Source organism: Sebastes fasciatus, chromosome 7, assembly GCF_043250625.1.
Source record: "Sebastes fasciatus isolate fSebFas1 chromosome 7, fSebFas1.pri, whole genome shotgun sequence".
Lineage (NCBI taxonomy): Eukaryota > Metazoa > Chordata > Actinopteri > Perciformes > Sebastidae > Sebastes > Sebastes fasciatus.
The window spans coordinates 21062295-21088310 of NC_133801.1; the positions used below are offsets into that span (position 1 = coordinate 21062295).

The window sequence follows — 26016 nt, forward strand, 5'->3', positions numbered from 1 at the left end:
CCTTTAAGTCAATGCACAGCCGGCCAGCTGAACATGCAAAAATGTCATTTGTAGGGCTGTCCCGAATACCATTTTTTGGGCATCGGAGCTTCGGTGAGAAATATTTGAAGGTATTCAAAGCTTTGGCGCGGCAGGGTGACATATTCATCTGTCTGTCTGTCTGTCTGTCTCTATCTCTCCTGTTTCAGTGCTGTAGGTGCAGTGCTGCTGTCGCACTACTGGACAAACACACCTCTACCCACAACAAAAAATAATAACAAAATAACAAAATAATTAATGTCGAATATGAATAATGCTATGGGATTATTCCTTATTTAATTTTGACTTTTATTTATAATGTAAAAATTATGGATTTATACATTATTATTACATACTTATATATAAAAAATAAAAACGTTTTTTTTTTTTTTTTAAATAAAGCATTTGAATAGTGATTCGGAGGTTGATTACCATGGTAACGGTCGAAGCTTTGAAGCATTCGGGTCAGCCCTAGAAATTTGGCTACAGGGATTTCAAATTCAACAAAATATAACATTTCCAATTATAAATGACTAATGAATTGATAATTTATTTTGGTATAAAATTACGAGTTTCTTCAATTAAACCTAGCTAGAAATCAACAAACTATAAACTGAACCAACTATCTCAGAATATTGTCTCTAAATGACCTAAATGGTTTAGGGGCCAAAATACATTCAGATCTTCTGCTATGATGTTCTGAACCATCCAGAAGCAGCATTCAATTTTTATGCACCAAATATCAGGAACAAGTTCCCAGAAAACTGCAGGACCGCTCCAACTCTGAGTTCTTTTAAATCAAAGCTTAAAACTTTCCTGTTTGCTGCTGCCTTTTATTAAACCAGATAAAGATCTAATACTGCACTAGAGCTTTTACTCTTGTGTGTTATACTCTATTTTAGCTTCTATCCTAGCTTTTATTTTTAGCTTGTTTTTATTTTCTAATCTTTAATCTTTAATGTTTTTATAACTGTTTTAATTATGTCTTAATGTTCTTTTGCACTTTGTCGCAATGTTCTTGAATGTTTATGTAAAGCACTTTGAATTGCCCTGTTGCTGAAATGTGCTCTACAAATAAAGCTGCCTTGTCTAATTTGTAGCCTAAAAATTGCAGTTCTCTCCAAGAAATTAATAGGAAATTAGGCTATGCCTGTAAAGCAACTTAAATAGCTGTCTAAGTAACCAAATTGCAATCAAATTACCAAAAGCCATAAACATGGGCGTCTAAGGGGCACACTCAAATTGAAACTGCTGTGTGTTGCTGAGTGCTGTTGTTGAAATTGTTGTGTTTTTTTTTTGTTCTTCTTCTTTGAGGTATTTATTTGTTTTGTCTTATCTTTTTATTTTATTTGTTTTCTTTGTTAGATATGTGAAATACATGAAATGTCATGTCTCTCTTTCTTTGATTACTGTGTAAATTCTGACTAAACATTTCATTGTATAATTTAATTATTAATATTGTTAGTCTGTCTGTATGTGTATATATGTATATATGTTTATATGTAAAATTTAATCAAAAATATTGTTTAAAAAAGAAAAGCTCACTCTGAATAACCCACATTTATAGACTTCCAGCAACTTGGGGGGCTTTATTCTGAAAGTATTTTCCGGAAGTGCCATTCCTCCTGCTTCTCTGTGTCTTGTCTTAGTGGTGTTTGTGGACAGCAGAGTGCAGCCAGCAGCCTTCAGCAGCAGCAGCAGCACAGTGCGTCGAGCAGAGAGATGGAGGCAGAGCTGGCCGGCTGTGAGCGCCTATAAACCGGAGAGAGGAGGAGGAGGAGACCAGATGATGAAGAGGGAATAAACACCATGTTTTTATCCTGAATAGAAAAACATCTTCTTTGGATCCTCTCAGAGACGCCAGCGTCATGAAACCAGTCCTGCATTGAGGTGAGAGCAACGCTGCTGCTGCTGCGTCTTATTCTTATTTCTGATTTCTTATTTCTTATTGTGCGCGTCTGGAGCAGGTTGTGATTATTAGACATCTTGCGGAGCCTTTTTCATGCAGGTGATGTCAGGAGGAAGAGGAACAACAACAAACCTCCAGGTGCTGAGGATGAGGAGGAGGAGGAGGATGATGCTGCTGCTGCTGTGTTTTGGTGTTTTAAACCTGATTCATCCTCATGGCACACAGTCAGCCTCCCAGTGATGAATCTCTGCGATAAGAAGCGTCTTTTTCATGCAAGTGCAGCTCGTGTTTTAGGTGTTTAACACACAGAGAGACAGGGAGGATGATGAGGATTCCCGGATTTGAGGATGGTCTTGGTGTAAAAGGGGCTTTTCTGATAATCCATTTAATAGCCTAGAGGGAGTAAAGTCTGCTCAGTCACAGGATGCATGATGTGATGTGATGTGATGTGATGGACAGGCCTGCTCGAGATGATCCGGTGTATCGACTCGTGACTCCCATTCATCTGCTGCTGTGTGGACTCTGGAGCTGTCAGCTATTCAGCCATTCAGCAGCAGGCTGCAGCACCATTCCCATTCATGAAGTCTTATTACGCAGCCTGCACAACCAGCCAGCTTTAAATATCTAGGCCTGCAGTATAGGCCTGCTGCTGCTGCTTCAGGCCTGCTATTGACTTTCTCTCATGTATCTCTTTATAGGCTATACACCAGACCAGTCAGTTCATATGAAACCTATAATAAGCCTGGTTATAACAAGACACAGGCCTGCTGTTATAGAGGCCTTTATACAGCACTGTCATAGATGATAACACTCTGCGTCTCTGGCACTAGGTTGTGATTTTTATGGTGACCTAATGAAAGAAAATGGCTTATTATTAATAATAATAATAATAATAATAATACATTTTATTTATATAACGCTTTTCTGGATACTCAAAAACCCTTTACACAGATAAAATGATCATAAAAACAAGGACATCATAAAAATATTAAAACACAATATTAATTACACATTAAAAGCAGTTTTCTAAAAAGGTGAGTTTTGATTAGCGATTTATTATTTGTCTTATTCTATAACTAAACTATTTTCTATTAGTGGTGTTGTTTTGTTGTGATATTTAAGCATCATCCCTTTTAAAGATTTAATAAATCCTTCACAAAAAGATGAGCTTTTCAGAGAGCTCATTCAGTATATACTCTGTAGGGGGTGGACAGAATAACAAGAACACCTTACAGTATAATGCAATGCAATACATCACCCTAAAATGTGTTATATATAGGTGGTTATGTCACTGTGGTATTCTGATGATACTCCTCTGACACTATTATGATTTTATAGTGACTTAAACAAAAGTATGGGTTATTATTAGAGCTGTCAATTGATTGAAATAGTTAATTGCAATACTTAAATTAATTGCAAATTTTTTATCTGTTCAAAATGTACCTTAAAGGGAGATTTGTCAAGTATTTAATACTCTTATCAACATGGGAGTGGGCAAATATGCTTGCTTTATTCAAATGTATGTATATATTTATTATTGGAAATCAATTAACAACACAAAACAATGACAAATATTGTCCAGAAACCCTCACAGGTACTGCATTTAGCATAAAACAATATGCTCCAATCATAACATGGCAAACTGCAGCCCAACAGGCAACAACAGCTGTCAGTGTGTCAGTGTGCTGACTTGACTATGACTTGCACCAAACTGCATGTGATTATCATAAAGTGGGCATGTCTGTAAAGGGGAGACTCGTGGGTACCCATAGAACCCATTTTCATTCACATATCTTGAGGTCAGAGGTCAAGGGACCCTTTTGAAAATGGCCAAATTCCTCACCAAAATTTTGCATAAGTTTGGAGCGTTGTTTATCCTTCCTCGGGGCCATCTTCCATCTTCACTCTAGCTTTAAAACTGAGCCCGCTACAACCGCCGAAAGATCGATTGCGTTAAAAATGATTTTGCATTAACTCGTTATTATCACATTAACGTTGACAGTCCTAGTTATTATATACCAGTACTTATTTCCCTCCTCCTATAACTACATTGTCTAATAATCTGATAGACATATTTATGTAATAAATAAGCAGCATCCCTCTAAACTCAATTTTCTTTTTTAACAAATAATTGTCAATACTTTGAATGAAACCAAGGTTATTCAGAGCTGACATCAGCATAATGCAATCTAATATAACATAAAAAAAAATGTATTGTATAGTCCTTTACATCATTGTGATTTTCTGATATTAGTCCTTTAGGGCCACATTTTGTCTCTGACACTATGTTATGATTTTATAGTGACTTAATGGAAGGCAGTGGCTTACAATACACCCAAGAGGACACGCTGACGCAATTAGTAAATTGATCTATTAGTCAAATCAACAGGGAATTAGTCGACAAAATGTTTAATTATTGATTCATTTTTAACTTTTAAGTCATTTATCAAACTCCAGACTCTCAAATGTGAAGCGTTGCTGCTTTCCCCTGTTTTATAGCTAACAATGCAAATATCAAATATCTTTAAGGGATGATGGTTGGACACAAAAAAGCTATTTGAAGACGTCACATTGGGCTCTGAGAACTGGTGATGGACATTTTTCATTAATTTCAGACATTTTACAGACCAAACAGCAAGTGAACGAATCGTAAAAAATATCAACAGATTAATTGATACCTTATGTTTCATTGCAGCCCCACATATTTCAATTCAATTCTACTTTATCTCTCAAGGGGCATCTTGAGGCAAGTGAGTTTGCAAACACAAATACACACAAACGCAATCTTAAAAGTACAAAATATGGACGTATGGCAATGACCAATGGCCAGCAAAATCCAACACCACGAAGGCATACTATGTCAAAAAGTCATGTTACATGGAGCCGTACATGTTATCCACCCTCAGTGTGATTATCAGGCTGTTTTTTTACATCAGATTTGCTCAGCGTCACCAAATTAAAATAAGCTCATCTGTTACAGTGACTGACACACTTGATGCTCACACAGGTTGTGCAGTATTTCTCCTCCGCGAGAGGCCTGTGGTCATCTGTGAAATTAGTTAGACCCGGTGGGTGAGAGACAGGAAATGGAAGTCGGTGGCGGAATGTGCGTCTCCCACGCGCTCCGTCCTTTATCACTGGCTGCCATATGGATGCCTGAGCTCACTCAATATTTACGTTGTCGCTGCTCGCCAGAGAAACCAGGAGAGAGGGAGTGAGGAGAGCCTGCTGGAAGAGACGACATGCTAATTAATGCGTTTAATATCTGCGTGATGAGGCCCTGCTGTACTTATATTGTGAAGTGGTGAAAAACCCACAAGCAGACTGGTGAACACTGGTCAGTTTGTTTCTCATTATCATGTCTGGTTTATTATCACCATTTGCATCCGTCTGCGTCTAGACACAATCACTCACACACACATAGTTTTATGCAGCCGGGTGTATCAGTGTCTGGATCAGGAGTGTATACCTTTCAGTAGACGCTCTCCTCTCTGGTGGTCTTGTGTAGCGTCGGGACTCATTAAAACTCTCCAGACAACATTCAGGTCGAATTAGGGAGGGACGAGTTTATCAGGGGTCAGGTCAAAGGTCACTGACCGGATGCTGTGAAGTGGACAGATCTAAAAGAAGTTAAACCCCCTACTTCTGCTCTGACTACTACGTCTGATACCCTTCCCTCATCCCGCCTCCCTATCTTCTGATTTTTATCTTGTGTCTGTCTACATCTCCTCTGCTTTTCATATACATATTTTCCTTCTCTCTCTCTCTATCACACACCCTCACACACACACCTGGATGTCGACTTCTGGAAGTGAGGCGTTTTTTTTTTGTCTCTCCTTAGTCACCGTCTGTTTTTCTTTCTGTCCTCGTTCAGCATGTTTGTGACAATTTCTGAATCTCCATCTTCTTCGTTTGTGCTGCAAATTTAATTTTGGTTTTGTCATTTATTGGATGTTTCTTGCAGTCCTGGTTGTTTGTATCAACTTAGCACAGACTGGGTTAACTTTACCAAGTGTTTGTATTATTTTATATATTACAGTTGGGTTATTTACCCAAACTGAAATGTAGTAAGTTTGACTGTAAAACTGTCACAAATGTTTTGTTAGTTGTACAAAACAAGAGGATACACATGTTATTAATCAGTCAGAGACAAATAATGGCATGTAAGTTTAAAAAGAGCTAAAGTAGATTATAACATATTTTAGTTTGGGTGTATAACCCAATAGTAATGAAAAAATACACTGGGTCTAAACAAACCCTTGTCTTGGGTGGTTTTCTAAATGGTAAATGGCTGCATTTATGTTTTTTTTTACAATGTTGCATCTAATTCCCCCGTTCACACACACACACACACACACACACACACACACACACACAGACGGATGGCTGCGAGCTACCATGGAAGATGCTTCGTAAAAAAATAACCCATTATTACAATTATTATTTTCCTTTCTAACGGTCCAGTATCCAAAGATATTTAGTTTACTATCATATGAAACAGGAAATCCTCAAAACTGAGAAGCTGGAAGTGGCAAGTGTTTGGCATCGTTTCAGTTATTTGATGAAACAAAAATAGCATTTACATTTACTGGTTCTATCTTCTCTAATGTGAGGATTTGCTGCTTTCTCGGTTTAATGCGGCTTTTGTATAATTTTAAAGTGAATATCTTTGGTTTTTGGACCGTTGGTCAGACCAATCAAGACACTGGAAGATGTCACCGTTGGCTCTCAGAACTTGTGAAGGGCTTTTTTTACTTTCTTTTTTACATTTCATAGTAAGTAGTAAACGATGTATTAATTGAAAAAATAATAATCAGACCAATCGATAATCATTAGTTGCAGCCCTAATTCAGCCGTACTTCTAGTTATTACATACTACATCCTGTTTGCAAACAGTCTTCCCATTCGTCAACAAAATTACATTTACATTACTATTTTATACTTACTTATGTTTATATTTATTTTAACTGCACCATTTTATGCCTTAGATTATCATTATGTGATTTCCCCTTTTAAATATACACATTTTATGAGCACTGCTTTGCTGGAATTGACAAAGACAAATAAAGAACCTTGAACCTTAATTACCAGATAGGTTTGCAACTAACGATTATTTAATCATTATCAATTAATATAGAGGCGACATATTCAAATAACTTGATTTGTCCGATAAATAGTCCAAAATCTGAAATTATTCAATTTAGAATCATATAAAATAGGGAAAAGCAGCAGATCCTGAAATGCTAGAACCAGACGATTGTTGGCAGTTTTACTACTTATATTAAAGGTACAGTGTGGTGACATCTAGTGGTGTGGTTGCAGATTGCAACCAACTGAGTACCCCTCCGCTCACTCCTCCCTTTCCAAGACTGCAGTAACGTGAGCCACCGAGTTCAAAACCATGATAACGCCGTTCGCCTCGCTCAGAGGCCATCATTAACATAATAACACAACTTTAGGATCAACGGAAGTCAGACGGCGGCTGGCGGTAGCACGGTTTTACACTCTGCGGCTCGCGTTACCACAGTTTCACAAGCGTGTCAGAGAATTATGGTGGCCTTCAGGTAACGTAAAAATGGGAAAGGCTCTCTCTAGCGCCAGTGTTTGGTTTGTCCATTCTAGGCAAATAAAAACATAGTTAAAGTGAATATTTTATTCCATTTCTTTGTTGTTATTCAGAAAATAATTTTTCCAACTAACGTCCAATCGATTAGTCAACTAATCGCTTAATTCTTTTACTCATTGTACTTTACGTTAATACATGCATGAACAGTATACGTGAACATCATTGTGAATATGTATGAACCCAACATAAATACAAAGGCGTTGTTCTGCTGGTCTTTTATGTCCCGTCTGTGTGACATGTCTCATGTTCTTAAATGTCGCCAGTCCACTGCAATATTTACATCTTATATAAGAACACATAATTAATGGATCCACGTAGCGTTGAAGATGTTGTGTACTGTACTGAGTGTGCTGCTAGCTGTGTGCTGTGCTGTGGAGCAGGCTAATCTTAGAAAACATGGCTGGGCCCAAACTCCCCGGGGTTTGAGAGCACAACATCGGCGATCATCCTCATCAACCAATCACTGAGGGCGTGCTGCTGGCATGAGTCTGCTCTCAGCGACGCGTGTGTTTGGATATAGGAGTCTGTTAAACTACATATACAGTGTTTATCTCTCTGTAAGTGCACGGAGGTATGTGTGTACACACAGCTTTAAAAACACAAATCCTCGTACATCCGTTATGCTTGGCTACAGCATCATCTCCTCAGTAGCTCTTTATACCCACAACACCACAGTATTAATCAGGCATATGTAATTCTTGGCTCTGCACAGCTCGGTCCTGTGAGGGCTCCACGCAGTACATGAAGTGAACGTATCTTGTACGATGTGTTTTGCAGGCTGCAGTTGATAGCTTCTCCGCGCACAGTAATGTTACTTCCCTCTCCTCCCCGGTCAGTTTACTGTTACAGTCAGAACTCCCAACCATCTGACAGAGATATCAGCCCCGTCCCCCTGGGTAAAGAGGCAGCAGGAGGAGGAGGAGGAGGAGGGGGCACAGTAGTGTTAGATGTTTACAACAGATATAAGGAAGAGATACAGGAGGTCGGGGGGCTGAAGGATGGAGGTGAACATTTTTAGATTCCCCTCGACTCCCCTTAGTCTTGTTTTTCTTGTACTTCAGGTCTGTCAATGGATCTAAAACAGACTAAGGGGAGTCGTGGGGATGTGAGAGTCTACATGGAGCCTCTGCTCCCCCTCGTCCTGCAGTGTGTCTCCCTTTCTTTACGCTCCCCTTGTCTCCTCCACCTCCACACATTCACTGATTGTTTTAGCAGCTGGTCTATGGAGCAAAAAACATGCCCCCCTCCAGTGGGGGAAAAACTATTCAGATCCTTTACTTAAGTAAAAGCACAAACACGACAATGTAAAGTAATACTTCATTCAAAATCCTTCTTGAAGCAGCAGAAGGTAGAAGTGGAGCAAATATGATTAAAAAAGGTTATTTTTATGAAACGGTCACTATATCCTGACAGTCGTTCATGAGACAGGTAATCTGAAAAAATCATGTGCCTCTGTGTCCTCCGGTGCTCCTAATGGCATCTGCAAGATTTCACAGACCGGATGAAAAACAACCAATCAGAGCCGAGCTGGAGCCTTGCCGTCTCTTAGCAGCTGTCAATCACTCACAAACTCAGATAAAATGCTCAAACTAGGCAGCGCTGATCAAATATGAATCAATATTCTGTTACTGTAATGTCTATTTCTCTCCTCAAATGTTTTCAGAAACATCTTGCAGTGTACTGTTTAGCTGTAAAATGAGAAGGTTTGTGACCCGGCAGCCATGTTGAGATCAGTTGAGGAAATACCAAGCACCACCCACCAGCCGGAACAAACTTTCTCATTTTACAGCTAAACAGTACACTACAAGATGTTTCCTAACACATTTGAGGTGAGAAATAGACATTACAGTAACAGAATATTGATTCATATTTGATCAGCGCTGCCCAGTTTGACCGTTTGATCGGAGGTCGCGAGTGATTGACAGCTGCCTTCGTTGAATGAACCGCCAATAGGAACGCTCTCTCTCTGAAATGACCTGTGATTGGCCGAAGTCTGCCGTTACGGGATAGATTTTCTAAAGCCTGAAAACAGAGCCATGAGGAGGAGCAGAAGTCTAGTTTTCTCTCAGAACACCTGAATTACAATATGCTGAAATGTTATTATGGCATTTTTTCCAATGATGCCAAAAACAGTCTACCTACTGCAGGTTTAAGTACAATACAGTACTTGAGTAAATGTACTTAGTTGCTTTCCACTGCTGCCACCCTCTCTAGTCTCAGACAATCATTTATACCTCTGTGTGCTTTGCAGTATGTAGTCTGCTTCAGTCTGCTGAGCCTCAGAAAACCTTAATGCTGTCCACTTCCTCCAGCGTCTCATGGCTTAAGTTTCATGCTGACTCGGTGTGAACGTGTGTGTGTGTGTGTGTGTGTGTGTGTGTGTGTATGGGTGGGCGCGGCGTACAGTCAGTATCCTTGAGAGAGGCACATCCTCATCTTTGCGGAAGGACAGGAGTTTTGAGAAACACACCTCGCTGTGTGTTGTTGTTTTCTGCTGAATGAGTGGAAAGTTGGCCCAGTGCAGGTTTTTAAATAGCTGAATGGGTATTGACTTCCTCGCAGCAGCACACACACCTACACTCACACACTCACACACACACACACACTCACTCACATGGGGAGCGAGATCATTATTACAACAACACTTCATGGTTAGCAGTTTAGCTTACACATCTGGTGTGGCGAAGAATGGATGAATGAAGTGATGGATTCATGAATGAAAGTGGAAAGAGATTTTATTTTGATCAACTCTGTACCACTTTTTAATATACTATATACTATATAAATGTTTTCAAAGTTGTAACTACCAACTTTATAAGTGGTTATTAAAACATTCACTAAGTCTTTATAGATCAGTTATGCCATTGTAAGAACAAATTTTGGGTTGCCATGTTGTCTAAAATCTCTTTGGCTAATATTCCTCCCGTCTGTTATACAGAAATTACAGACCGCAGAACGCCGTAATTGACCAATCAGAATCGAGTATTCAACACAGCCGTGTAATAACAGCGTATGCTTTTATTATTATCGTATCTTTCTTTCTATTTATGTCTTCTCTCTCTCAGTTTGTGGATAAGATCACCTTCACAAATCCAAACATCTTGTCTCGTTCTTTTTGCTTCACAAGTCTCTGAAACCTGTCAAGATGTATTTCTGTCATCTGGCGACAGGTTATGAAAGTGCTCCCATCTGGGGACCTTTGGTTGGGATTCAGCAGCAACAACTACAAAACAATGCTGTTGTGCGTCTAATCAAATCAGCTTAGTTTGAGCCCTCCGACCAAGCTAAATGACTACAGTATTGGCACTTTAGATTCCTCTGGGACATCCCCGCAGATAACGGAGACATTTCCTTTGCTGTTTTTTTTTTCATTATTATTCTCTAATTCCACCCTTTCCTTTACTTTCTAGTATCTCTATCCATCACAGCGTTCCTCTCAAGTCAACTGACACTGGGTCTCCTCATCCAGGAGTTTCTCTCTCTACATGATGAGCTAAGAGCTGGGACTCCTGTGTGCTTCCCCTCATCATTATCCGCTCTCTGATCTGCCATGTTGTTTGTTTCAGATCTCTGGGAGAAGGAAAGAAGTGGAAATGAAAGGGAAAGATTGGCTTGTAGTTAGATGTGTGTGTGTCAGACTTAAGTCAAGTGGAGAGCTTTTTTTTGCTCTAATCCTTTGTGAAAAGACGATCCACACGGATGCTTTTTTTTTTTTAAATGACAATAAAGCTGCTTGCAGGAGAAATCCCAGGAAACTCTGCCGTGCAAATGTATGCACGTATATACGTGATGAGTGCGATTGCAGAAAGCAAACATTTAAGCGCACATTGTGGGCGAAACTGCCAGGAGAAGCATCAGCAGCTCTGAGAATAAGCTCTCACAGCTTGAGGAGCGTTTGCCATCCCTTATGTCGCCCAGCCTGCCCACTCAGACCATATCTTTTTATCTGTGTGATTTACAGACAACAATAATCAAACCAACATGTGTTGATTGTGCGACGCCATTCACTGATGCTGTGTTAGTCACTGATGTGGTGAAGCAAAGAAAGAACGAGAGGGAGGATAGGACTGAGTCATACGAACACACATGCTGGGGAGCAGAGGAATGTAAGGATGATCTTGGATGATTTCTCTTCGATCTGTTGTCACATTAAATCTGTTGATAAACTGTTTTCAATCCTTCAGTGACATGCCAGTTCTGTGTGCTGTGCATAATCTTCATCTGTCACAGATGCTGGACTCTGGGTGTTTGTTTGTGCTTGTTGTCACCGGGGGCTGTAGTTACCACTGAGGACAATGAGGTCACAGCGTCAGAAATTTCAGGAGAGTTTTGGGGTTTTAGGGACCTGGAGGGAGTTTATACTCTTCATTGGCTGATTCCAGGTTTTTTAGACTCAATATACCACCGTAGTTCCCTGACATGCTTGTGAAACTTCGGTAATGTGAGCCGCACCACGCAAAACCGTGGTACCGCCAGTCGCCGTCTGACGTCTGTTGCTCCTAAAGTAGTGTTATTATGGTAACAATATCCTCTGAGCGAGGTGAAACACGGTACCACGGTTTTGCACTCGGTGGCTCACGTTACAGCAGACTCGGAACGAGAGGAGAGAGCGAAGGGGTACTCAGTTGGTTGCAATCTGCAACCACACCACTAGATGCCGCCAAATCCTACATACTCTACCTTTAAGGTGTTTCTTTGTGGTTCGAGAAAATTCTCCGAAATAAATGCATCGAATTATCTGAAATAATTATTGTCATCGGAGATACATCATTTTCATGGGGCAATTCAACAATTAACTAAATGAAAGCAAAAATGAAATAATCAAGAAAATGTTTATGTTTATTTCGGGTCACATTTTTCTTGGTGTGGGGCACTTGGACTCATGATCTCAGTATTGCTAAAATCTTGGCTACGGTCCTCGTTATCACTTTGAAAGATGTTAAATTGCATGTTTACATGATGGGATGTGGAAATGTTGAAAACTGGAGGGGATTCTGATGTGAAACTAAAGAATTTTGACAGAAGAAAAGTACAATTTTGCATGTTTTTATTGATAAACAAATGTCACAGAAAATCTGCAAAGGACTTCATTTTTCATATCATCAAGATGCAAATATTATACTGACAGACACAAGCTTGTTCAGCAGTCTGCTTCATTCACGCATCTTTTATTCTTTGCAACATCACTCGTGTTCCCACAACATCTGATCCAACGCTAGTTAAACACACACACGCGCTGCAGTCTTTTCCTTGCATCCACACTAACACTGTGCTCCTCTTCCTCCTCTCCAGCCTCTCCTCGGTGGGTTGACATGGCCAAGTGATGAACGGAGCGGTGGTGCCCGGTAGCCCGGAGCTCTCCTCCTCGTGCCCACTACCAGACTGGCGAGAGTTCTGCGAGCTCCATGCTCGAGCCACCGCTGCAGACTTCGCTGACAAGTTCCAGCGCTTCCTGTCGGAGAACCCGTGCTACGACTCGCCCGGCGCCGATGCCAGCTTCTCACAACACTTTGCCAACCACTTCCTGGAGTGCTTCTCTGCAGCGCTAGCCCAGGCCCGGGAGAGCCAGGCGTCCTCGCCGGGGGAGGACGGCTCTAACGCGGCGCCCAAGTACAGCATCGTTCCTTTCCTTGGAATCCAGGGCTGCCCGATGTCCTACGGTCACGACCTTTACCAGAGACGCAAGGACGCCGGGGCTTCGAGCGAATCCCTGGACAGCATGGACAGCGGAGGGGGAGGGATAGATGGGGGAGGCAGCGGCACCACCGCCTCCAGAGGCCCCCAGCCATCCCACAAAGTGTCAGCTCTGGGACAGTCTCGCAGCTCAGAGGACGTGTCGGTCAGTCACCCAAAGGCTCGCTTCAAGAAGGGCTTCTCCCTGAGGAACATGAGCCTCTGCGTGGTGGATGGGGTGAAGGAGATGTGGCACAGACGGGCCTCCCCTGAACCCGACGGCCCCTCTGGAGCCAGGAGGGCTAACGGGGGAGGAGTGGGAGGAGGAGGAGTAGGTGGAGGAGGAGGAGGAGGAGGGGAGGCTGCAGGGGGAGAGAGATGGTCCCAAAAGCTGCGGCTTCCCAGAGGTTCACAGGGTCACAAGGCCGAGATGCTGGAGATCCAGAGGGAGGGAGCGCTGAGGTACATGGTGGCCGATGACACAAACTGTATGGGCGCCGCACAGTGGCAGAAGTGCCGCCTGCTCCTGAGGAAGACGAAGAGGGAGGAAGGAGGCGAGAAGTTCCTGCTGGAGTTCTACGTACCACCCAAGGTACACAAACACGCGCAGACCAGGCGGGCAGAAAACATGGATCCAGTGCTGAAATGATTAGTTTGTTAAAGCAGCAGTGGGTAGAATTGGAGCAAATCGAGGAAGTCATTTTGCCTTGCCGTTGTTTAAAAGCAGGAGGACAAGTGCATTTCCAATTCTTCAAGACAACTCTAATTGAACATTAGACTTAAATATTGATTGAAAAAACATAATCAACACATCGATAATTCATGAAAATAATCATTAGTTGCAACCCTTCTTGCATATAGATAGATATAAATCTAGCCTGATAATCCGACCCCTCTGAACCCGAGTGAGGTCACACTCAAGTGCATGCATGCACACTTCACATTTGTCTATATGGGATTTCCAGATCACTGCCCCTGACCTTAAGAAGGCCGTGAGGCTGTGCAGCTGAGTGTGTGTAAATCTGCCAATGTCCTTTGATCATGGCTGGTGGGGATAAGCCTGTGGAGAGGGGGAGAGGGGTAAGGACAGGTGGGAGGCAGGCGTGGGAGGGGGGTGAAGAAGAGGGTAGAGAGAGAGAGAGGAAGCTGTTACATTGATTTCTGTAAGAGGCAGCAGATCGCTAAGATTCCCTTTCATGTGCAAAAAATAAATATTGATTGGTTCCTCGTCTTTGGCAAACTGTCTGCAGTGACAAACTGAAAATAGGAACCGAAATAGGTTCTGTGCGTCACTCAAAAACGCCTGCCATACTCAAAGAGAGAGCAACAAGGGGAACATATAAAATGAAACTTAATGATTGTGCCTCTGCACGTGGGGAAATCATCTGAGATTAGGAGAAACTTCGGTTTGCAGCTGAAGTGACACGTTAATTAAACACACACATCTCGACAGGCAGGCCTGCCCTGCAGACACTCTGACTTCTTTTATCATTGCCGTCTTATTCAGGTCTTACAAATCATAACAGTGCGGAGCCAACAGTGTCGGAAAGATAAACTGACTCATAAAATCTCACTCCTGCCCGCTCCTGGCTGACTGGCTGTGGCTCCGTCCCTGTCAGGGCCATCAATCTGCCGGCTGCTCGGTGTGGCGGCACACTGCAGCACGCTAACTGCCCGCATTATGACACAGCAGCAGGCCCCGAGGCGACCCACTAGCCTCTGCTTCACACCACCCAAAGTATAACATGCAATAACTAAAGAGTCAAAGGAGCTGGAACACATCACAGGAATTGTTTGTTATAAAAAAAAGCTGATTTAAGTAAAAAAATATCCAAACAAATCTAAATCTAAAATGTTTTTGGGACTATTTTTGCTGTTTGCTGGTGATTACCTTATTTTTAGTGGATAAGTGTCCCAAATGAAATGGCAACCCATTACTGTGGACGTTCAGACAATCCTGAATGCTACCTGTATTTACACAAGGAAAAGAAATAATGCTCGTGCCATGAGCTAGCAGGCTAGTGTGTTTGTGTGGACGCACAATATCACATGTCCAGGACATCCAAACAGTTATTGGAGCAATTGGGACAGTTTCTTTAAAAATGGTTTGAAGTCCCATCATAACACCAATTCAGAAAGAAATCCCTCTGTGCCTCCAAAAATAATCCGACCAAAACTCCCTCGGCTCTTATTTGGTTTTGTTTGAAGCCAAATTGGAAAAAAAACAACACCTCAAAGTGGTATTTAACCATGCGGTTAGTTTTGGTTTTATTTGTCCTGGTTTTGATAAATCCATGTCTGAGATTTCCACCTTGTTTGAATTGAAAAACTCAGACAGATGTCTTGAGCTCTGAACTTTATTGTGTCTTTCAGCTCATTGTTTTGGTTTTATGCCCCCCAACTCTACTGTTTTGGATCACTCTCACCTTTCATTCAGCAAAAAAGCTCATAAAACTGTAACACTACCTGCTCAGCACCAAAGAGCAGCATTATGGACAAATAAAAACATAATAGTAATCTTTTAGGCTACAAGGTAAGCGAGAAAATATGTTTTTGTCGTTTGGGTGGACTGACCCTTTAAGTTTTTATCAGAAAGCCCACAGCACAGAATAGAAAGACTGACCACACTGACACGTATTTCCTGTGAGGCTTTAATAGCTGTGTGGTGGAGCACGTACAATCACCGTGCACTGGTTAAGACTGGTTTGCACCAATTTAACATTTCAGCAGACAGTTCCCACTGAGATTGAGCTTGTGCTGCTGTCCCTGTCCGCAGCAGAGAGGTAGCTACAGGAAATGGTAAAATGGTTTAATACAGGAAGCGGTTTTTGACATCTGATCCAGAGAAAGGAATTGTGGGCGTGGATGGCAGCCAGCTGCACGGGCAGATAAAGATGAGAACAGTGTTGCTCCAGACAGATCAGCTGATAAGCCTCTGCCAGACCATCAGTCAGCCTCCTTCTCGCTCTGACACACACTCACACACACACACACACACACACTCAAACACACTCATTGGATCTGTTAAGATTATCGTCTGGATCCAACTCTCTGCAGAGGGCAAACTGAGGCCAGGATGTTTTCATGTAAACTGTTTCATGTTTGTTACAGTCAGTCAGCAGGAATAATTGCTGAGAAAAGAGACGCACTGAGAAATAAGAGACGGCATAAAAACTGAGCTGTGGAGTCATTTTTGCAGATTGTGCGATCTTTCGTAAACTTTTCCCTACTCTTTTAATGTTGGCATTATTTTATTTGAATGGGTTATTTAATCTCAGGAGACGGGAGGTGCAGTTCATTGCTGCTAGGTCGTACCAATGATGCAGACTGCATGTTGCCCCTTAATTATCATTTTTGGGAAGTTGGGTGTGTTTCACACTAAAGACAGAGCGTGAAGTGGAACTATTTAAACTTGTACCACTAATTAAAAGCTCTATATAGAGCTTTTTTGTTGTAAAATCTAAAGTTTCTACTTTGAAAAGTGTTGCAGTTGCCTCCTACAGGATGTAATGAAGGATTTAATTTAACTTTGGACCTTTCATAATTACTTATTCTGTTTTTTGGTGGGGATATTACACCGGTGGAAAATTACAGTACCACCCAGGGAGTGATGTATTTTTAGTTTGGTTTAGTTTAGTTTAGTTGAACAGAAATTAAGAATAATGTTGTTACCTTACGTGTTTCTCGGTCTACTGTGATATGCAAGCACAGGCAGCGCATGCTTGTTTATTGTAACTTCATCTAAAGCAATGGCTCCCAACATTTTTAGTTTGTGACCCCTTAAAGCCCCTAAAAACTAAGTTTTTCCTGATAAAATTAAAGGTTCTCTATACGACATTCGGAGCATTAATATAGCGTCAAACAACTATTTGCTATGTAGTAATGTCTACCTGAGCAGAGAATGAAGTCGCTCTCTCTTTGTGTGTGTTGTAATCAGATCTTCTCTGCGCTTTGTTGACATAGCCGGGGTGGGCGTGAATGCCTTTTAGTGCATGTTAGTGCATGTGAGCATGCCCTACTGGCTAGCTCATGGCCGCCGCTGTGCCCTCCATTCATACAGCGGTTACAGCTGATAACGCTGTCCCGACCAACGGTGCTGTCGCGGAAGCCTAGCACACAACCTCCGGTTCCCACTCAGGTTAACACTGTTAACACTGTTGCCGTTATTTGCTCTGTTTGTGCTCAGCCGTCGCCATGTTGAGAGCTGTGTGGAGGCAATAGATATGCTCTGAATTTCAATTTAGCACATTTATAATTTCATGATTTTCATGAAATAAACAACAATCAAAGATACAGTTAGGCAAAAACAACATCCGTATAGGCCTTAACTAAAAAAATCAGCTAATATGCTTCATTGGGGGTGAGTTTGATCAGATTTGAAAATGCAGATTCAAAAATAAGCTTACTGTAGCAGCAGAAGTGTTGTAATGTTTTTTTTTTTGCAACCCCATAGATTGATCTTATGACCTTGTAGGAGTCCTGACCCTCAGGTCATGCATATCACTAGAAAATTCCATTTGTTTTTTACAGTTTAGCTTAAATATGACCTTTTATTCTGTGTCTGTTTGCATCTTCACTTCAGTCCTCGAAGCCCAAAGTGAGCATCCCTCTGACAGCCATCGTGGAGGTGAGGACCACCATGCCGCTGGAGATGCCCGACAAGGACAACACTTTTGTTCTCAAGGTAGAAACTTCAGCCATTTTACGACCACATCAACACACCTGCCTCAGCTTCAGATATGATTCTATACAAAAACAGGTTGTTGGAGAATGAGCTAGCCCCCATGCCCTTGCTGAGCTAACACTGGATTTCTGTACCCTGATGTGGTCCTTTGAATGGAGCTCAGTGTCTGATCCCAGTGTTTGGCTGCTTCCACAGGTGGAAAACGGGGGAGAGTACATCCTGGAAACCATCGACTCGCTGCAGAAAAACTCCTGGGTCGCTGACATCCAAGACTGCATAGACCCCGGGTAAACCACCAGATAAATATTTGCTGTTGGCTGAAGATGGAGAGAAGAGAGGGATGGAGAAAGAGGGAAAGGGGGAAAGAGGGGAAACACACACAGTCATTAATCATCAAATTAGTGGAGTTTTTGACAGGTTGCTTTAGCACAAACATGGGCGAGCTCGCACCGCTGACATTCCTCCTCCGTTTCCTGGGTCGGTGCAGCTCAGGACGTAAACAGAAACATTATTTGTGTCCTTGTTTGTAGGACTTGGATGTGCGTTAGTTAGGCTCTGTGCTGTTTGTTTGCACACGTGTGTGCGTGTGTATACGTTCTTGCGGTTCTCCTGACCTGCCTGCTTGTGTACAGGGACAGCGGCGACGACATCGAGCTGGCGTCGTGTCCTCATGGTCAGGCCTCCAAAGACTGCTCCATGGTGGCCTCTTGCAGCTGTGAGCTGCTGTCTGAAGGTGAGCAAACACTCTTCCCAGTTTTTTTTGCAGCACCTGTTACATAAAATTAATGTGTTAAAATATATTAAAAAACGTGTTTAGGTGTGTATCGTGCTCCGGAGAGGTCGTGTCCTACAGCAGCAGAGCATTACAGCGCCCCCTCAGTCCGTTGCAGGGAACCCCCCTTCACCCAGCACCCGTCTCACATGCCTTTAGAGCGCTTCCTCCAGTCCCCCGAGGCCCAGGGCTCCAACTCCTCTGCAGGTGACAGCACATTTCCTTTTCTCTCCAGAAACTCAATATCAAAGCATATGAAAACTTATAAACAGAACATTGATTTGTTTCGACTCAGGTGGCAGTGAAGGAGCGAAAGAGTCAGATGGTGATGCCAGCCTGGCGGATTACCCATGGTTCCATGGTACGCTGTCCCGTGTGCGTGCGGCTCAGTTGGTGCTCGCAGGCGGGGCCAGGAGCCACGGGCTCTTTGTGATTCGTCAGAGCGAGACGCGGCTGGGCGAGTACGTCCTCACCTTCAACTTTCAGGGCAAAGCCAAGGTGAGATGATAAGAGAGAGGAGAACTCATATTATGCGACTGGATCTTACACTCAGTTGTGTGTTGTATATGTGTAGATTAGGGGTGCAACTATTATTTTTATTATTTGTAAATGTTTTGAGAGTTTAATTTAGTTTATATATTTAACTTAATTTATAAAATGTGAAAAAATTCAAAAGTCAAAAGTTGTCTTCATTTTGCTTATTTTGTCTGACCAACAGTAAAAAACAAAACAAATGTATTGGGTTTAAAGTGATATGAAATTAAAAAAGAGGAACTAAAAGGAACCAAAAAAACTTTTTATTTTTTACTTGATAGTCTTAAAACAATCAATCCGTTATCAAAATTGTCATTGATGACTTTTGCGTTCTCTAAATAATGAATTAATTTAATTTAGAATACATTAATCTCTCCTCCCAGCTGCTTCACTCACGCTTGTTCTCGTGACATTTTGGGCCCAGTTTGTTGATGCCCTGGAAAAGATGCAGTAATGTCAACGTTTTGTGTCCTCTTATGTAACTCGATCCCTGCACATCACATCCTGCCAGCCGGCAGTGTTGAGGAAGTGTCAGCTGCCGCCTCTTCCTCTGGTGTCAGCCTTGGCATTCTGTCACTCTGTTCCCACAGCGAGACGCCGCTCAGATAATGTCCTGACCTCTGCCTTGGTCTATCTGTTTCAGGCATTCACTGTCTTTTTCTTTCCCTTTCCATCTGTTTTACCACCTATCTCCCTCTTTATTCCCTTGAATCACACATGTTTCTCTCCCTTGTTAACGTCTTCTCTCCCCCTCTTTCCCCTCTTCCTCTCCCTCCCAGCATTTGCGTTTGTCAGTGAATGAGAACGGGCAGTGCCACGTGCACCACTTGTGGTTTCATACCGTGTCGGACATGTTGAGACACTTCCACGCCCACCCCATCCCCCTCGAATCTGGAGGCTCGGCTGACATCACGTTACGCTCCTATGTACAAGTGCAGCGAAACTCCACCACAGGTACACGACACATGAAGGAAAAATACTCACAGCATCTTACTTGAAACCAGTCACAACTGTAGATTTAACTGCAGAGGTCATAGATGTTGATCTACAGGTACAGGTGTAAATAATAAAATGAATGATGGCTGAATTTCACTTAGCTGCTTGGTTTCAGGGCCCTGGTATTGTGCATGCTGGCTCACTGTCACTGCTTTCTTACTATTACAAGTCAAAATGTCTGCTGTGAAAAAGGCCCATTAGGCCTTTAGGTCATTTCTAATAAAAAGTTCCTATAAAAGTTAAAAATCACACAATATTTGTCATTACTATAGCCCGACTAATACTGGATTTTTGAGGCCAATATTATATTTGAGAGTTTAAAAAAGATGATAATGATTTGATAGGAGTGGGCAACCGGATCTGAGAAGGGAAGCCAATGCTGAAGTGCCTTAAACTTGTATTCTTTCTAATAGCCAGCAGGGGGCGACTCCTCTGGTTGCAAAAAGAAGTCTGATTGTATAGAAGTCTATGAGAAAATGAGCCTACTTCTCTCTTGATTTATTACCTCAGTAAACATTGTAAACATGAGTTTATGGTCTCAATCACTAGTTTCAAGTCTTCTTCAATACAGCATGATGTTCATTTAGTAAATGATGGTCCCATTTAGAGTCAAATAAACCATAAAGCAGGGTATGCTTTAGGGCGTGGCTACCTTGTGATTGACAGGTCGCTACCACGGGGTTGTGCGGTCTGGGAGTTGTCCGTGTTTCCATCTTACAACTTTAACCCTTTCACAGAGTGTTTTCAGTTGCTGAAAGTTAATTATAACCTTTTTGGTTGCCTAAAAAAGTCTTATTCAGCATTTGGTTGTACTTAGCTCCACCCTCTCATGTCAAACAAGATGGTGACGTCACGATGACTATGTCCTCTTCTTATATACAGTCTATGTGTGATAGTCATATTTTACGTAAACACAAACAAAAAGTTTGTTTTTTTTCAAAATAATTGTGACCTGAGTGGGAAATATAAACTGACACAATATGTCAGCAATAAACTAACATTTGCCGATATGTAGGTCTCTCATTATTACATTGTTTGAGATTTAAATGACTGTAACATGACATGAAATGAATGTAACATTTGAAAGAAGAATAAACACATCCTTCCTCTTACAAATGAAAAGAAATTAAACATACTTTTATTCATTTCGGTACGGGCAAGGGTTTTTGGTGCGACAGCCTTATTTGGTCTGGTATGACCAGTAGCGTGTGATAGCTAATGTTTGTAAACTTAAGCTAGATATTGCTGTGTGACTGACATTACTGAGTCAGTACTACTGGTACACCAAGTTTTAGCATTCACCATCATCTTGTAGCTGTCTCAATTATCCATATTCAGTCGCTTAAACCAAAAAAAAGAAGGCTAAATTGTTCAAGACTTGCAGAGTTTGGAAATAATCTGCAAGTGGTCTCAATTTGACAATCGCTCTTCAAGACCAAAGGATAATGGAGGCAATTAGAAACTTCCAGAAAGTTCGATGTGTTGATGGATAGCAGAGGTTTGTCCTTATAGACGGAGGAAGCAGAGCTAAAACTCACTGAACCTGCCCCTCTCCCCCTCCTCCATCCTGCCCTCTGCTCTCCTGGCATGGGATGAATGCCCTCCTGTACAGGAGAGTGAGGGGGCGATTATACCGCAGCAGTTTTGCATGCAGGCCGAGACTCCGGCCCCTACCCACCCTGGTGGTCACAAAGAGGCCCTCTGTTTCCCCCAACGCTGGACCTACACACACCCACTCCCATAGACATAGTTACATAGAGTGAGGGTTTGATTCAGAGCGTAAAAGGCTTCACTGATACACTGCTCAGGCGTGTCTTTGGCACCAGTGTTGTCGGTGTTATTGCCCACCAAGAGAAAGCATAATAAAGGAGTCCCACACTGCCTGTGTTTACATGCTGCTCTATGAAGGAGCCTTCAGTGTAAACCAACAATTATCAGCAGCACAGATTCATCTGTATTATTATGCTGTCTTCTTCCCACAATCTGCTGCAGATGCGACTGTGCCTCCGGTCCTCACCCCACCCAGGGATGCAGGCTGCCGGACAGATCCAGCCCAGCCGCCTCTCCATCCTCCTGGGATGGCAGCGCCTGCAGGACCCCCTCCCGATGTCCCGCTCTCCTCGAGCACCTCCTCCTCACCCACCGCCCTTCCCTCACTCTCCCGCAGTGACCCAGGTACAGGAGCAGGAGTAGGAGGAGGGTTACAGAGCCGGAGCAACAGCTCTGAACGCCTGCTGGAGGCCTCTAGTGGTGGATCTGATGACTACCACGACGCCGACGGTACTCGCAGGGCCCGGGCAGTGGAGAACCAGTACTCTTTCTACTAAAGAGCCCAGGGCATAGTTCAGTCATGTATCGGGGGTGACATGGGACGCTGTGCTGATGATGGAAAACGGTCCAAATCACTGGATCGCCCATTGTTTTGTTTGTTTGTTTGTTTTATTTCAAGGTAATTTCCTGTTTCTGTGATTCGAGGAAGGGAGGTGAGATCATGGCAAGCAGTGTGTCCACGATAGTAAATCCCTCAGGCTTCGATTCAAACTCAAGAATGTCAGTGAACAGAGAAACAGAAGGCCACAGGAAGAAACGGAGAAGATGAGCGTAGGCGGAGAAAGCAAGAGGAAGTCATCCAGTGGAGTCATATGGCTTTGATTCATCTCTTCCGACCGACTTCCTGTTCACCCTTACCCACAGTTCCCTGGGAGCAGAGCCTGTGTCACCACCCCGCTGAAGGATCGAGAGTCTTGAAATGACCTTGAAGAAACAGTCCCTCCCCTCAGAGCTCCTCCGGGCTCCCGAGAGCATCCCATTAATGTTTGTAAAGCTGTTTTGAGTCTGTCCCGGATATCCTCGCTGTCCCTGCAGGGTTTCCCTACAAAGTCCTGCTCTAGTCTAACATCAGTGAAGCAATCATGGGTGTGTTAGTGTTAGCTCGGAGATGTTTTTCTTAAACGTGTACAGCCTAAAGGGTCTTAGTGCCTGACAATTACCTTGAACTTGAACGGACGGCATAGCGACAAAGAGGATGGTGTTGACATCTTGCATAATCCCAAAATGTAAAGCAGGTGATTACTTTACTGTCAGTTTTCTGCTTAAAAAAACACACTGAACATGCAAATCTTTGCATACTGAAATGGTTTTGTTCTCACAGTTTTATTGATGGCTGCAACACTGCACACACTCATATGTTGTGTTAGAAATCAGTTTAAAAATATTGAAATAAAAGATGAACAAAAATTCAATCTGTATGAATATGACAGGGCGGATCCCATTTTGCTGTCACGCTGGGCTATTTCTATGAGTGTGTGGTGGCGTGTTAGAGTCCAAATATTTTTCAATGATCGGTGTGCTACAGTAGTGTTTCTAAAAAATGGTTTTCGAGGTCCCTCCGTCTGGTGCTGGTTCTGTATCCAAGCTTATCATATCAATAACCTGTAGATTAGATATGCTGTTAATATAGGAGTTCACTTTGAAGTAATGCCTTGAAGATATTATTATACCAAATCCAGCATTTAGGCTACCGGAGGGACTGGGGCCTTGTTTGTTTAGAGAGGTGGCAGTATTGTGTACTGTTTGTGCGGCCTGGTGTGGATTGAAACGATACAGGCAGTAAGGTATAAAGGGAGCTATATGGCCATGCTTGAACGGGAAGATGACAGAGAACTGAGCTTAAGCTTTTTAACTTAATAATTCAACAGAAAAATTTAATTTTACACCACAAAATACTCATGTTACTGTAAGAATGGACATCATGGTCGCAGACATTCATTATAATACAACATATCAGTCTAAATATCCTCTTAAAGGAAACGTTTGGGAAATACATCTATTCACTTCCTTGCCTCGAATTAAATTCACATGTCATATGTAATAAATATGAAGCTATACTGCTAGCAGGAGGTTAGCTTATCTTAGCATAAAGACTGGAAACGGGGAAACAGTAGCCCCGCTCAGGAATGTTTCATGCAAAAAATACCAGAATTTGATAATACAGCCGTCCTCCTGCAGCTTTCCCCTCTCCGTCCTAATCCCCTCCAACCAGACGAGCTCAGGCTTCATACAGTAACCCGCTCGAGTACTAGTCATTCATTCCAAACATTCATTATGATCCTGATGCCGTTATAGAGCCACAATTCTATGAGAATTACCGTCCTGTTTTCTTTGCAAACTTGTGGCCCCGTACAGCCCTTTGAGATGACATACTGTGTTTCGAGGTTCTAGCGAGCTACTTTAGCTGCAGCTGTGAGCCTTTGGCTACGGTTAGCAGAAGGCTAAACTATTAACATAAGCAACATTTTCTCCCCATCTCTGAAACGCTTTGCAAATATTAACAGACTTTTACACCCTCTTTTTCGATAACTCTGTCTTCCTCCTTTTTTGGGGTTGCTTTGCAGTGTAGGCGATTGTTGCCAACGCTGGAATAGCAATTTTTCTTGCAGGATATTTGCCGTTGAATCAAGCTTTCTCCATCTGAAGGGACGTGCAGCCAATAGGAAAGCTCTCTCTCTGAAATGACCTGTGATTGGCCAAAGTCTCCCGTCACGGGCTAGATTTTTTAAAGTCTGAAAACAGAGCCATGAGGAGGTGCAGAAGTCTAGTTATCTCTCAGAACACTTGAATTTCAATATGCTGAAAGGTTATCATGGAAGTCTTACCCCAGCTTTAACGGAGATGGTGCGGTTAACCAAACATACAAAATGCACCTACTAGCACCTTTAAAGCTCACTAATTAACACGTATCTTGGTTGTTTATTTCCGTTCAAAAACTAAAGTGCAAAAACTACAAATCATCTTCTTTGTCGTTTTCACACTTTGATTTTTTGTACGGATTAAATAAATAAGACATAAAATTGATTTAGAGGTGCAAGTAGGTGACTTTTGTCCCTTTTGGACAGAGCTAGGCTAGCTGTTTCCTGTATTTGTGCTAAGCTAAATTAGCTGGCTGCTAGCGGTAGCTTCACATTTATAGTACAGGTATTATCCTTGTCAGGAGTTTACTTCACACAATGTCAAACTTTTCTTTCAAAGCATGTTGAACACACCTGAAAACATGAACAGAAAAGCAGACACCTTTCAGCTACTTTATCTCAAACATATGCAACACTTTTGTTCAGTTGGAAAAAAAACATATCAAGAGTCAACGTCTGTCTTTTCAAGCACGGCCATTTGAGCTACGGAGGTGAAATTTCAGTTTCAGTCGAGGAGCGGACGGAGCAGTTCATGTGCCAATTTGAATCCTATTTTTGAAACATATTTATTCCTAAACCGTTGTAAATTACATTTTTCCTATCGAGTCTTATTTATGTACAATTGATTGATTCTTCTTGATGAAACATCCTCAGTGGAGCCCGTCTGTCGCAAGAGCCCATCTCACAACATATCACAGATTGCTCATGCCACCCTTTTATTTTCTTAACACTTCTTAAAGCTAAATCTTCTGTTGTCTGACTGAGTTTTGAAGAGTCTGTGCAATTTTGTACAAAGTGATGTACTTGACATACTACTTTATATTTCTGTGAATAAAATGTGAACAAACTGTTTCGCCTTTTCTGCAGTTATTTAACTCACAAATGTCACAATCTGAAATGCTGGAGATTAAAGGCTCAGAAAAGTCAAAGAGTTTAGGTGTTAGGTTATTTATAGTGATGGGACATCGTTCTGTAGAGATAATTTGTCTCACCTCTATTTATTCATGTGTAATAACAGAAGTGTGAGACGTGACGTCATGTGGTTTTCTTTTGTTTCAGTTTATATTACATAAAACAGTCTCCCATATGATCCATAATAAGGCCCTTATGTGAACA

At 42.1% G+C, this 26016-nt stretch overlaps 1 protein-coding gene across 1 annotated transcript; it reads left to right on the forward strand.

Moving 5' to 3' along the window:
* The first annotated feature begins 1687 nt into the window (after positions 1-1687).
* On the forward strand, positions 1688-25750 carry sh2b2 (SH2B adaptor protein 2). Its single transcript, XM_074642169.1, has 9 exons — positions 1688-1908; positions 12846-13818; positions 17809-17910; positions 18106-18197; positions 18543-18643; positions 18728-18889; positions 18978-19180; positions 19996-20170; positions 22205-25750. The coding sequence occupies exons 2-9, from the start codon at positions 12877-12879 to the stop codon at positions 22537-22539; spliced, it is 2112 nt and encodes a 703-aa protein (XP_074498270.1). The 5' UTR covers positions 1688-1908; positions 12846-12876; the 3' UTR covers positions 22540-25750.
* Positions 25751-26016: the final 266 nt, after the last annotated feature.

What these genes read in the sequence shown, in the direction of transcription:
- sh2b2 (XM_074642169.1), top strand. Translation starts at nt 12,877, where the DNA reads ATGAACGGAGCGGTGGTGCCCGGTAGCCCGGAGCTCTCCTCCTCGTGC. An exon ending in AGTTCTACGTACCACCCAAG is followed by an intron (nt 13,819 to 17,808) that starts GTACACAAACAC and finishes TCTTCACTTCAG; the next exon opens with TCCTCGAAGCCCAAAGTGAG. An exon ending in CTGTGAGCTGCTGTCTGAAG is followed by an intron (nt 18,644 to 18,727) that starts GTGAGCAAACAC and finishes AAACGTGTTTAG; the next exon opens with GTGTGTATCGTGCTCCGGAG.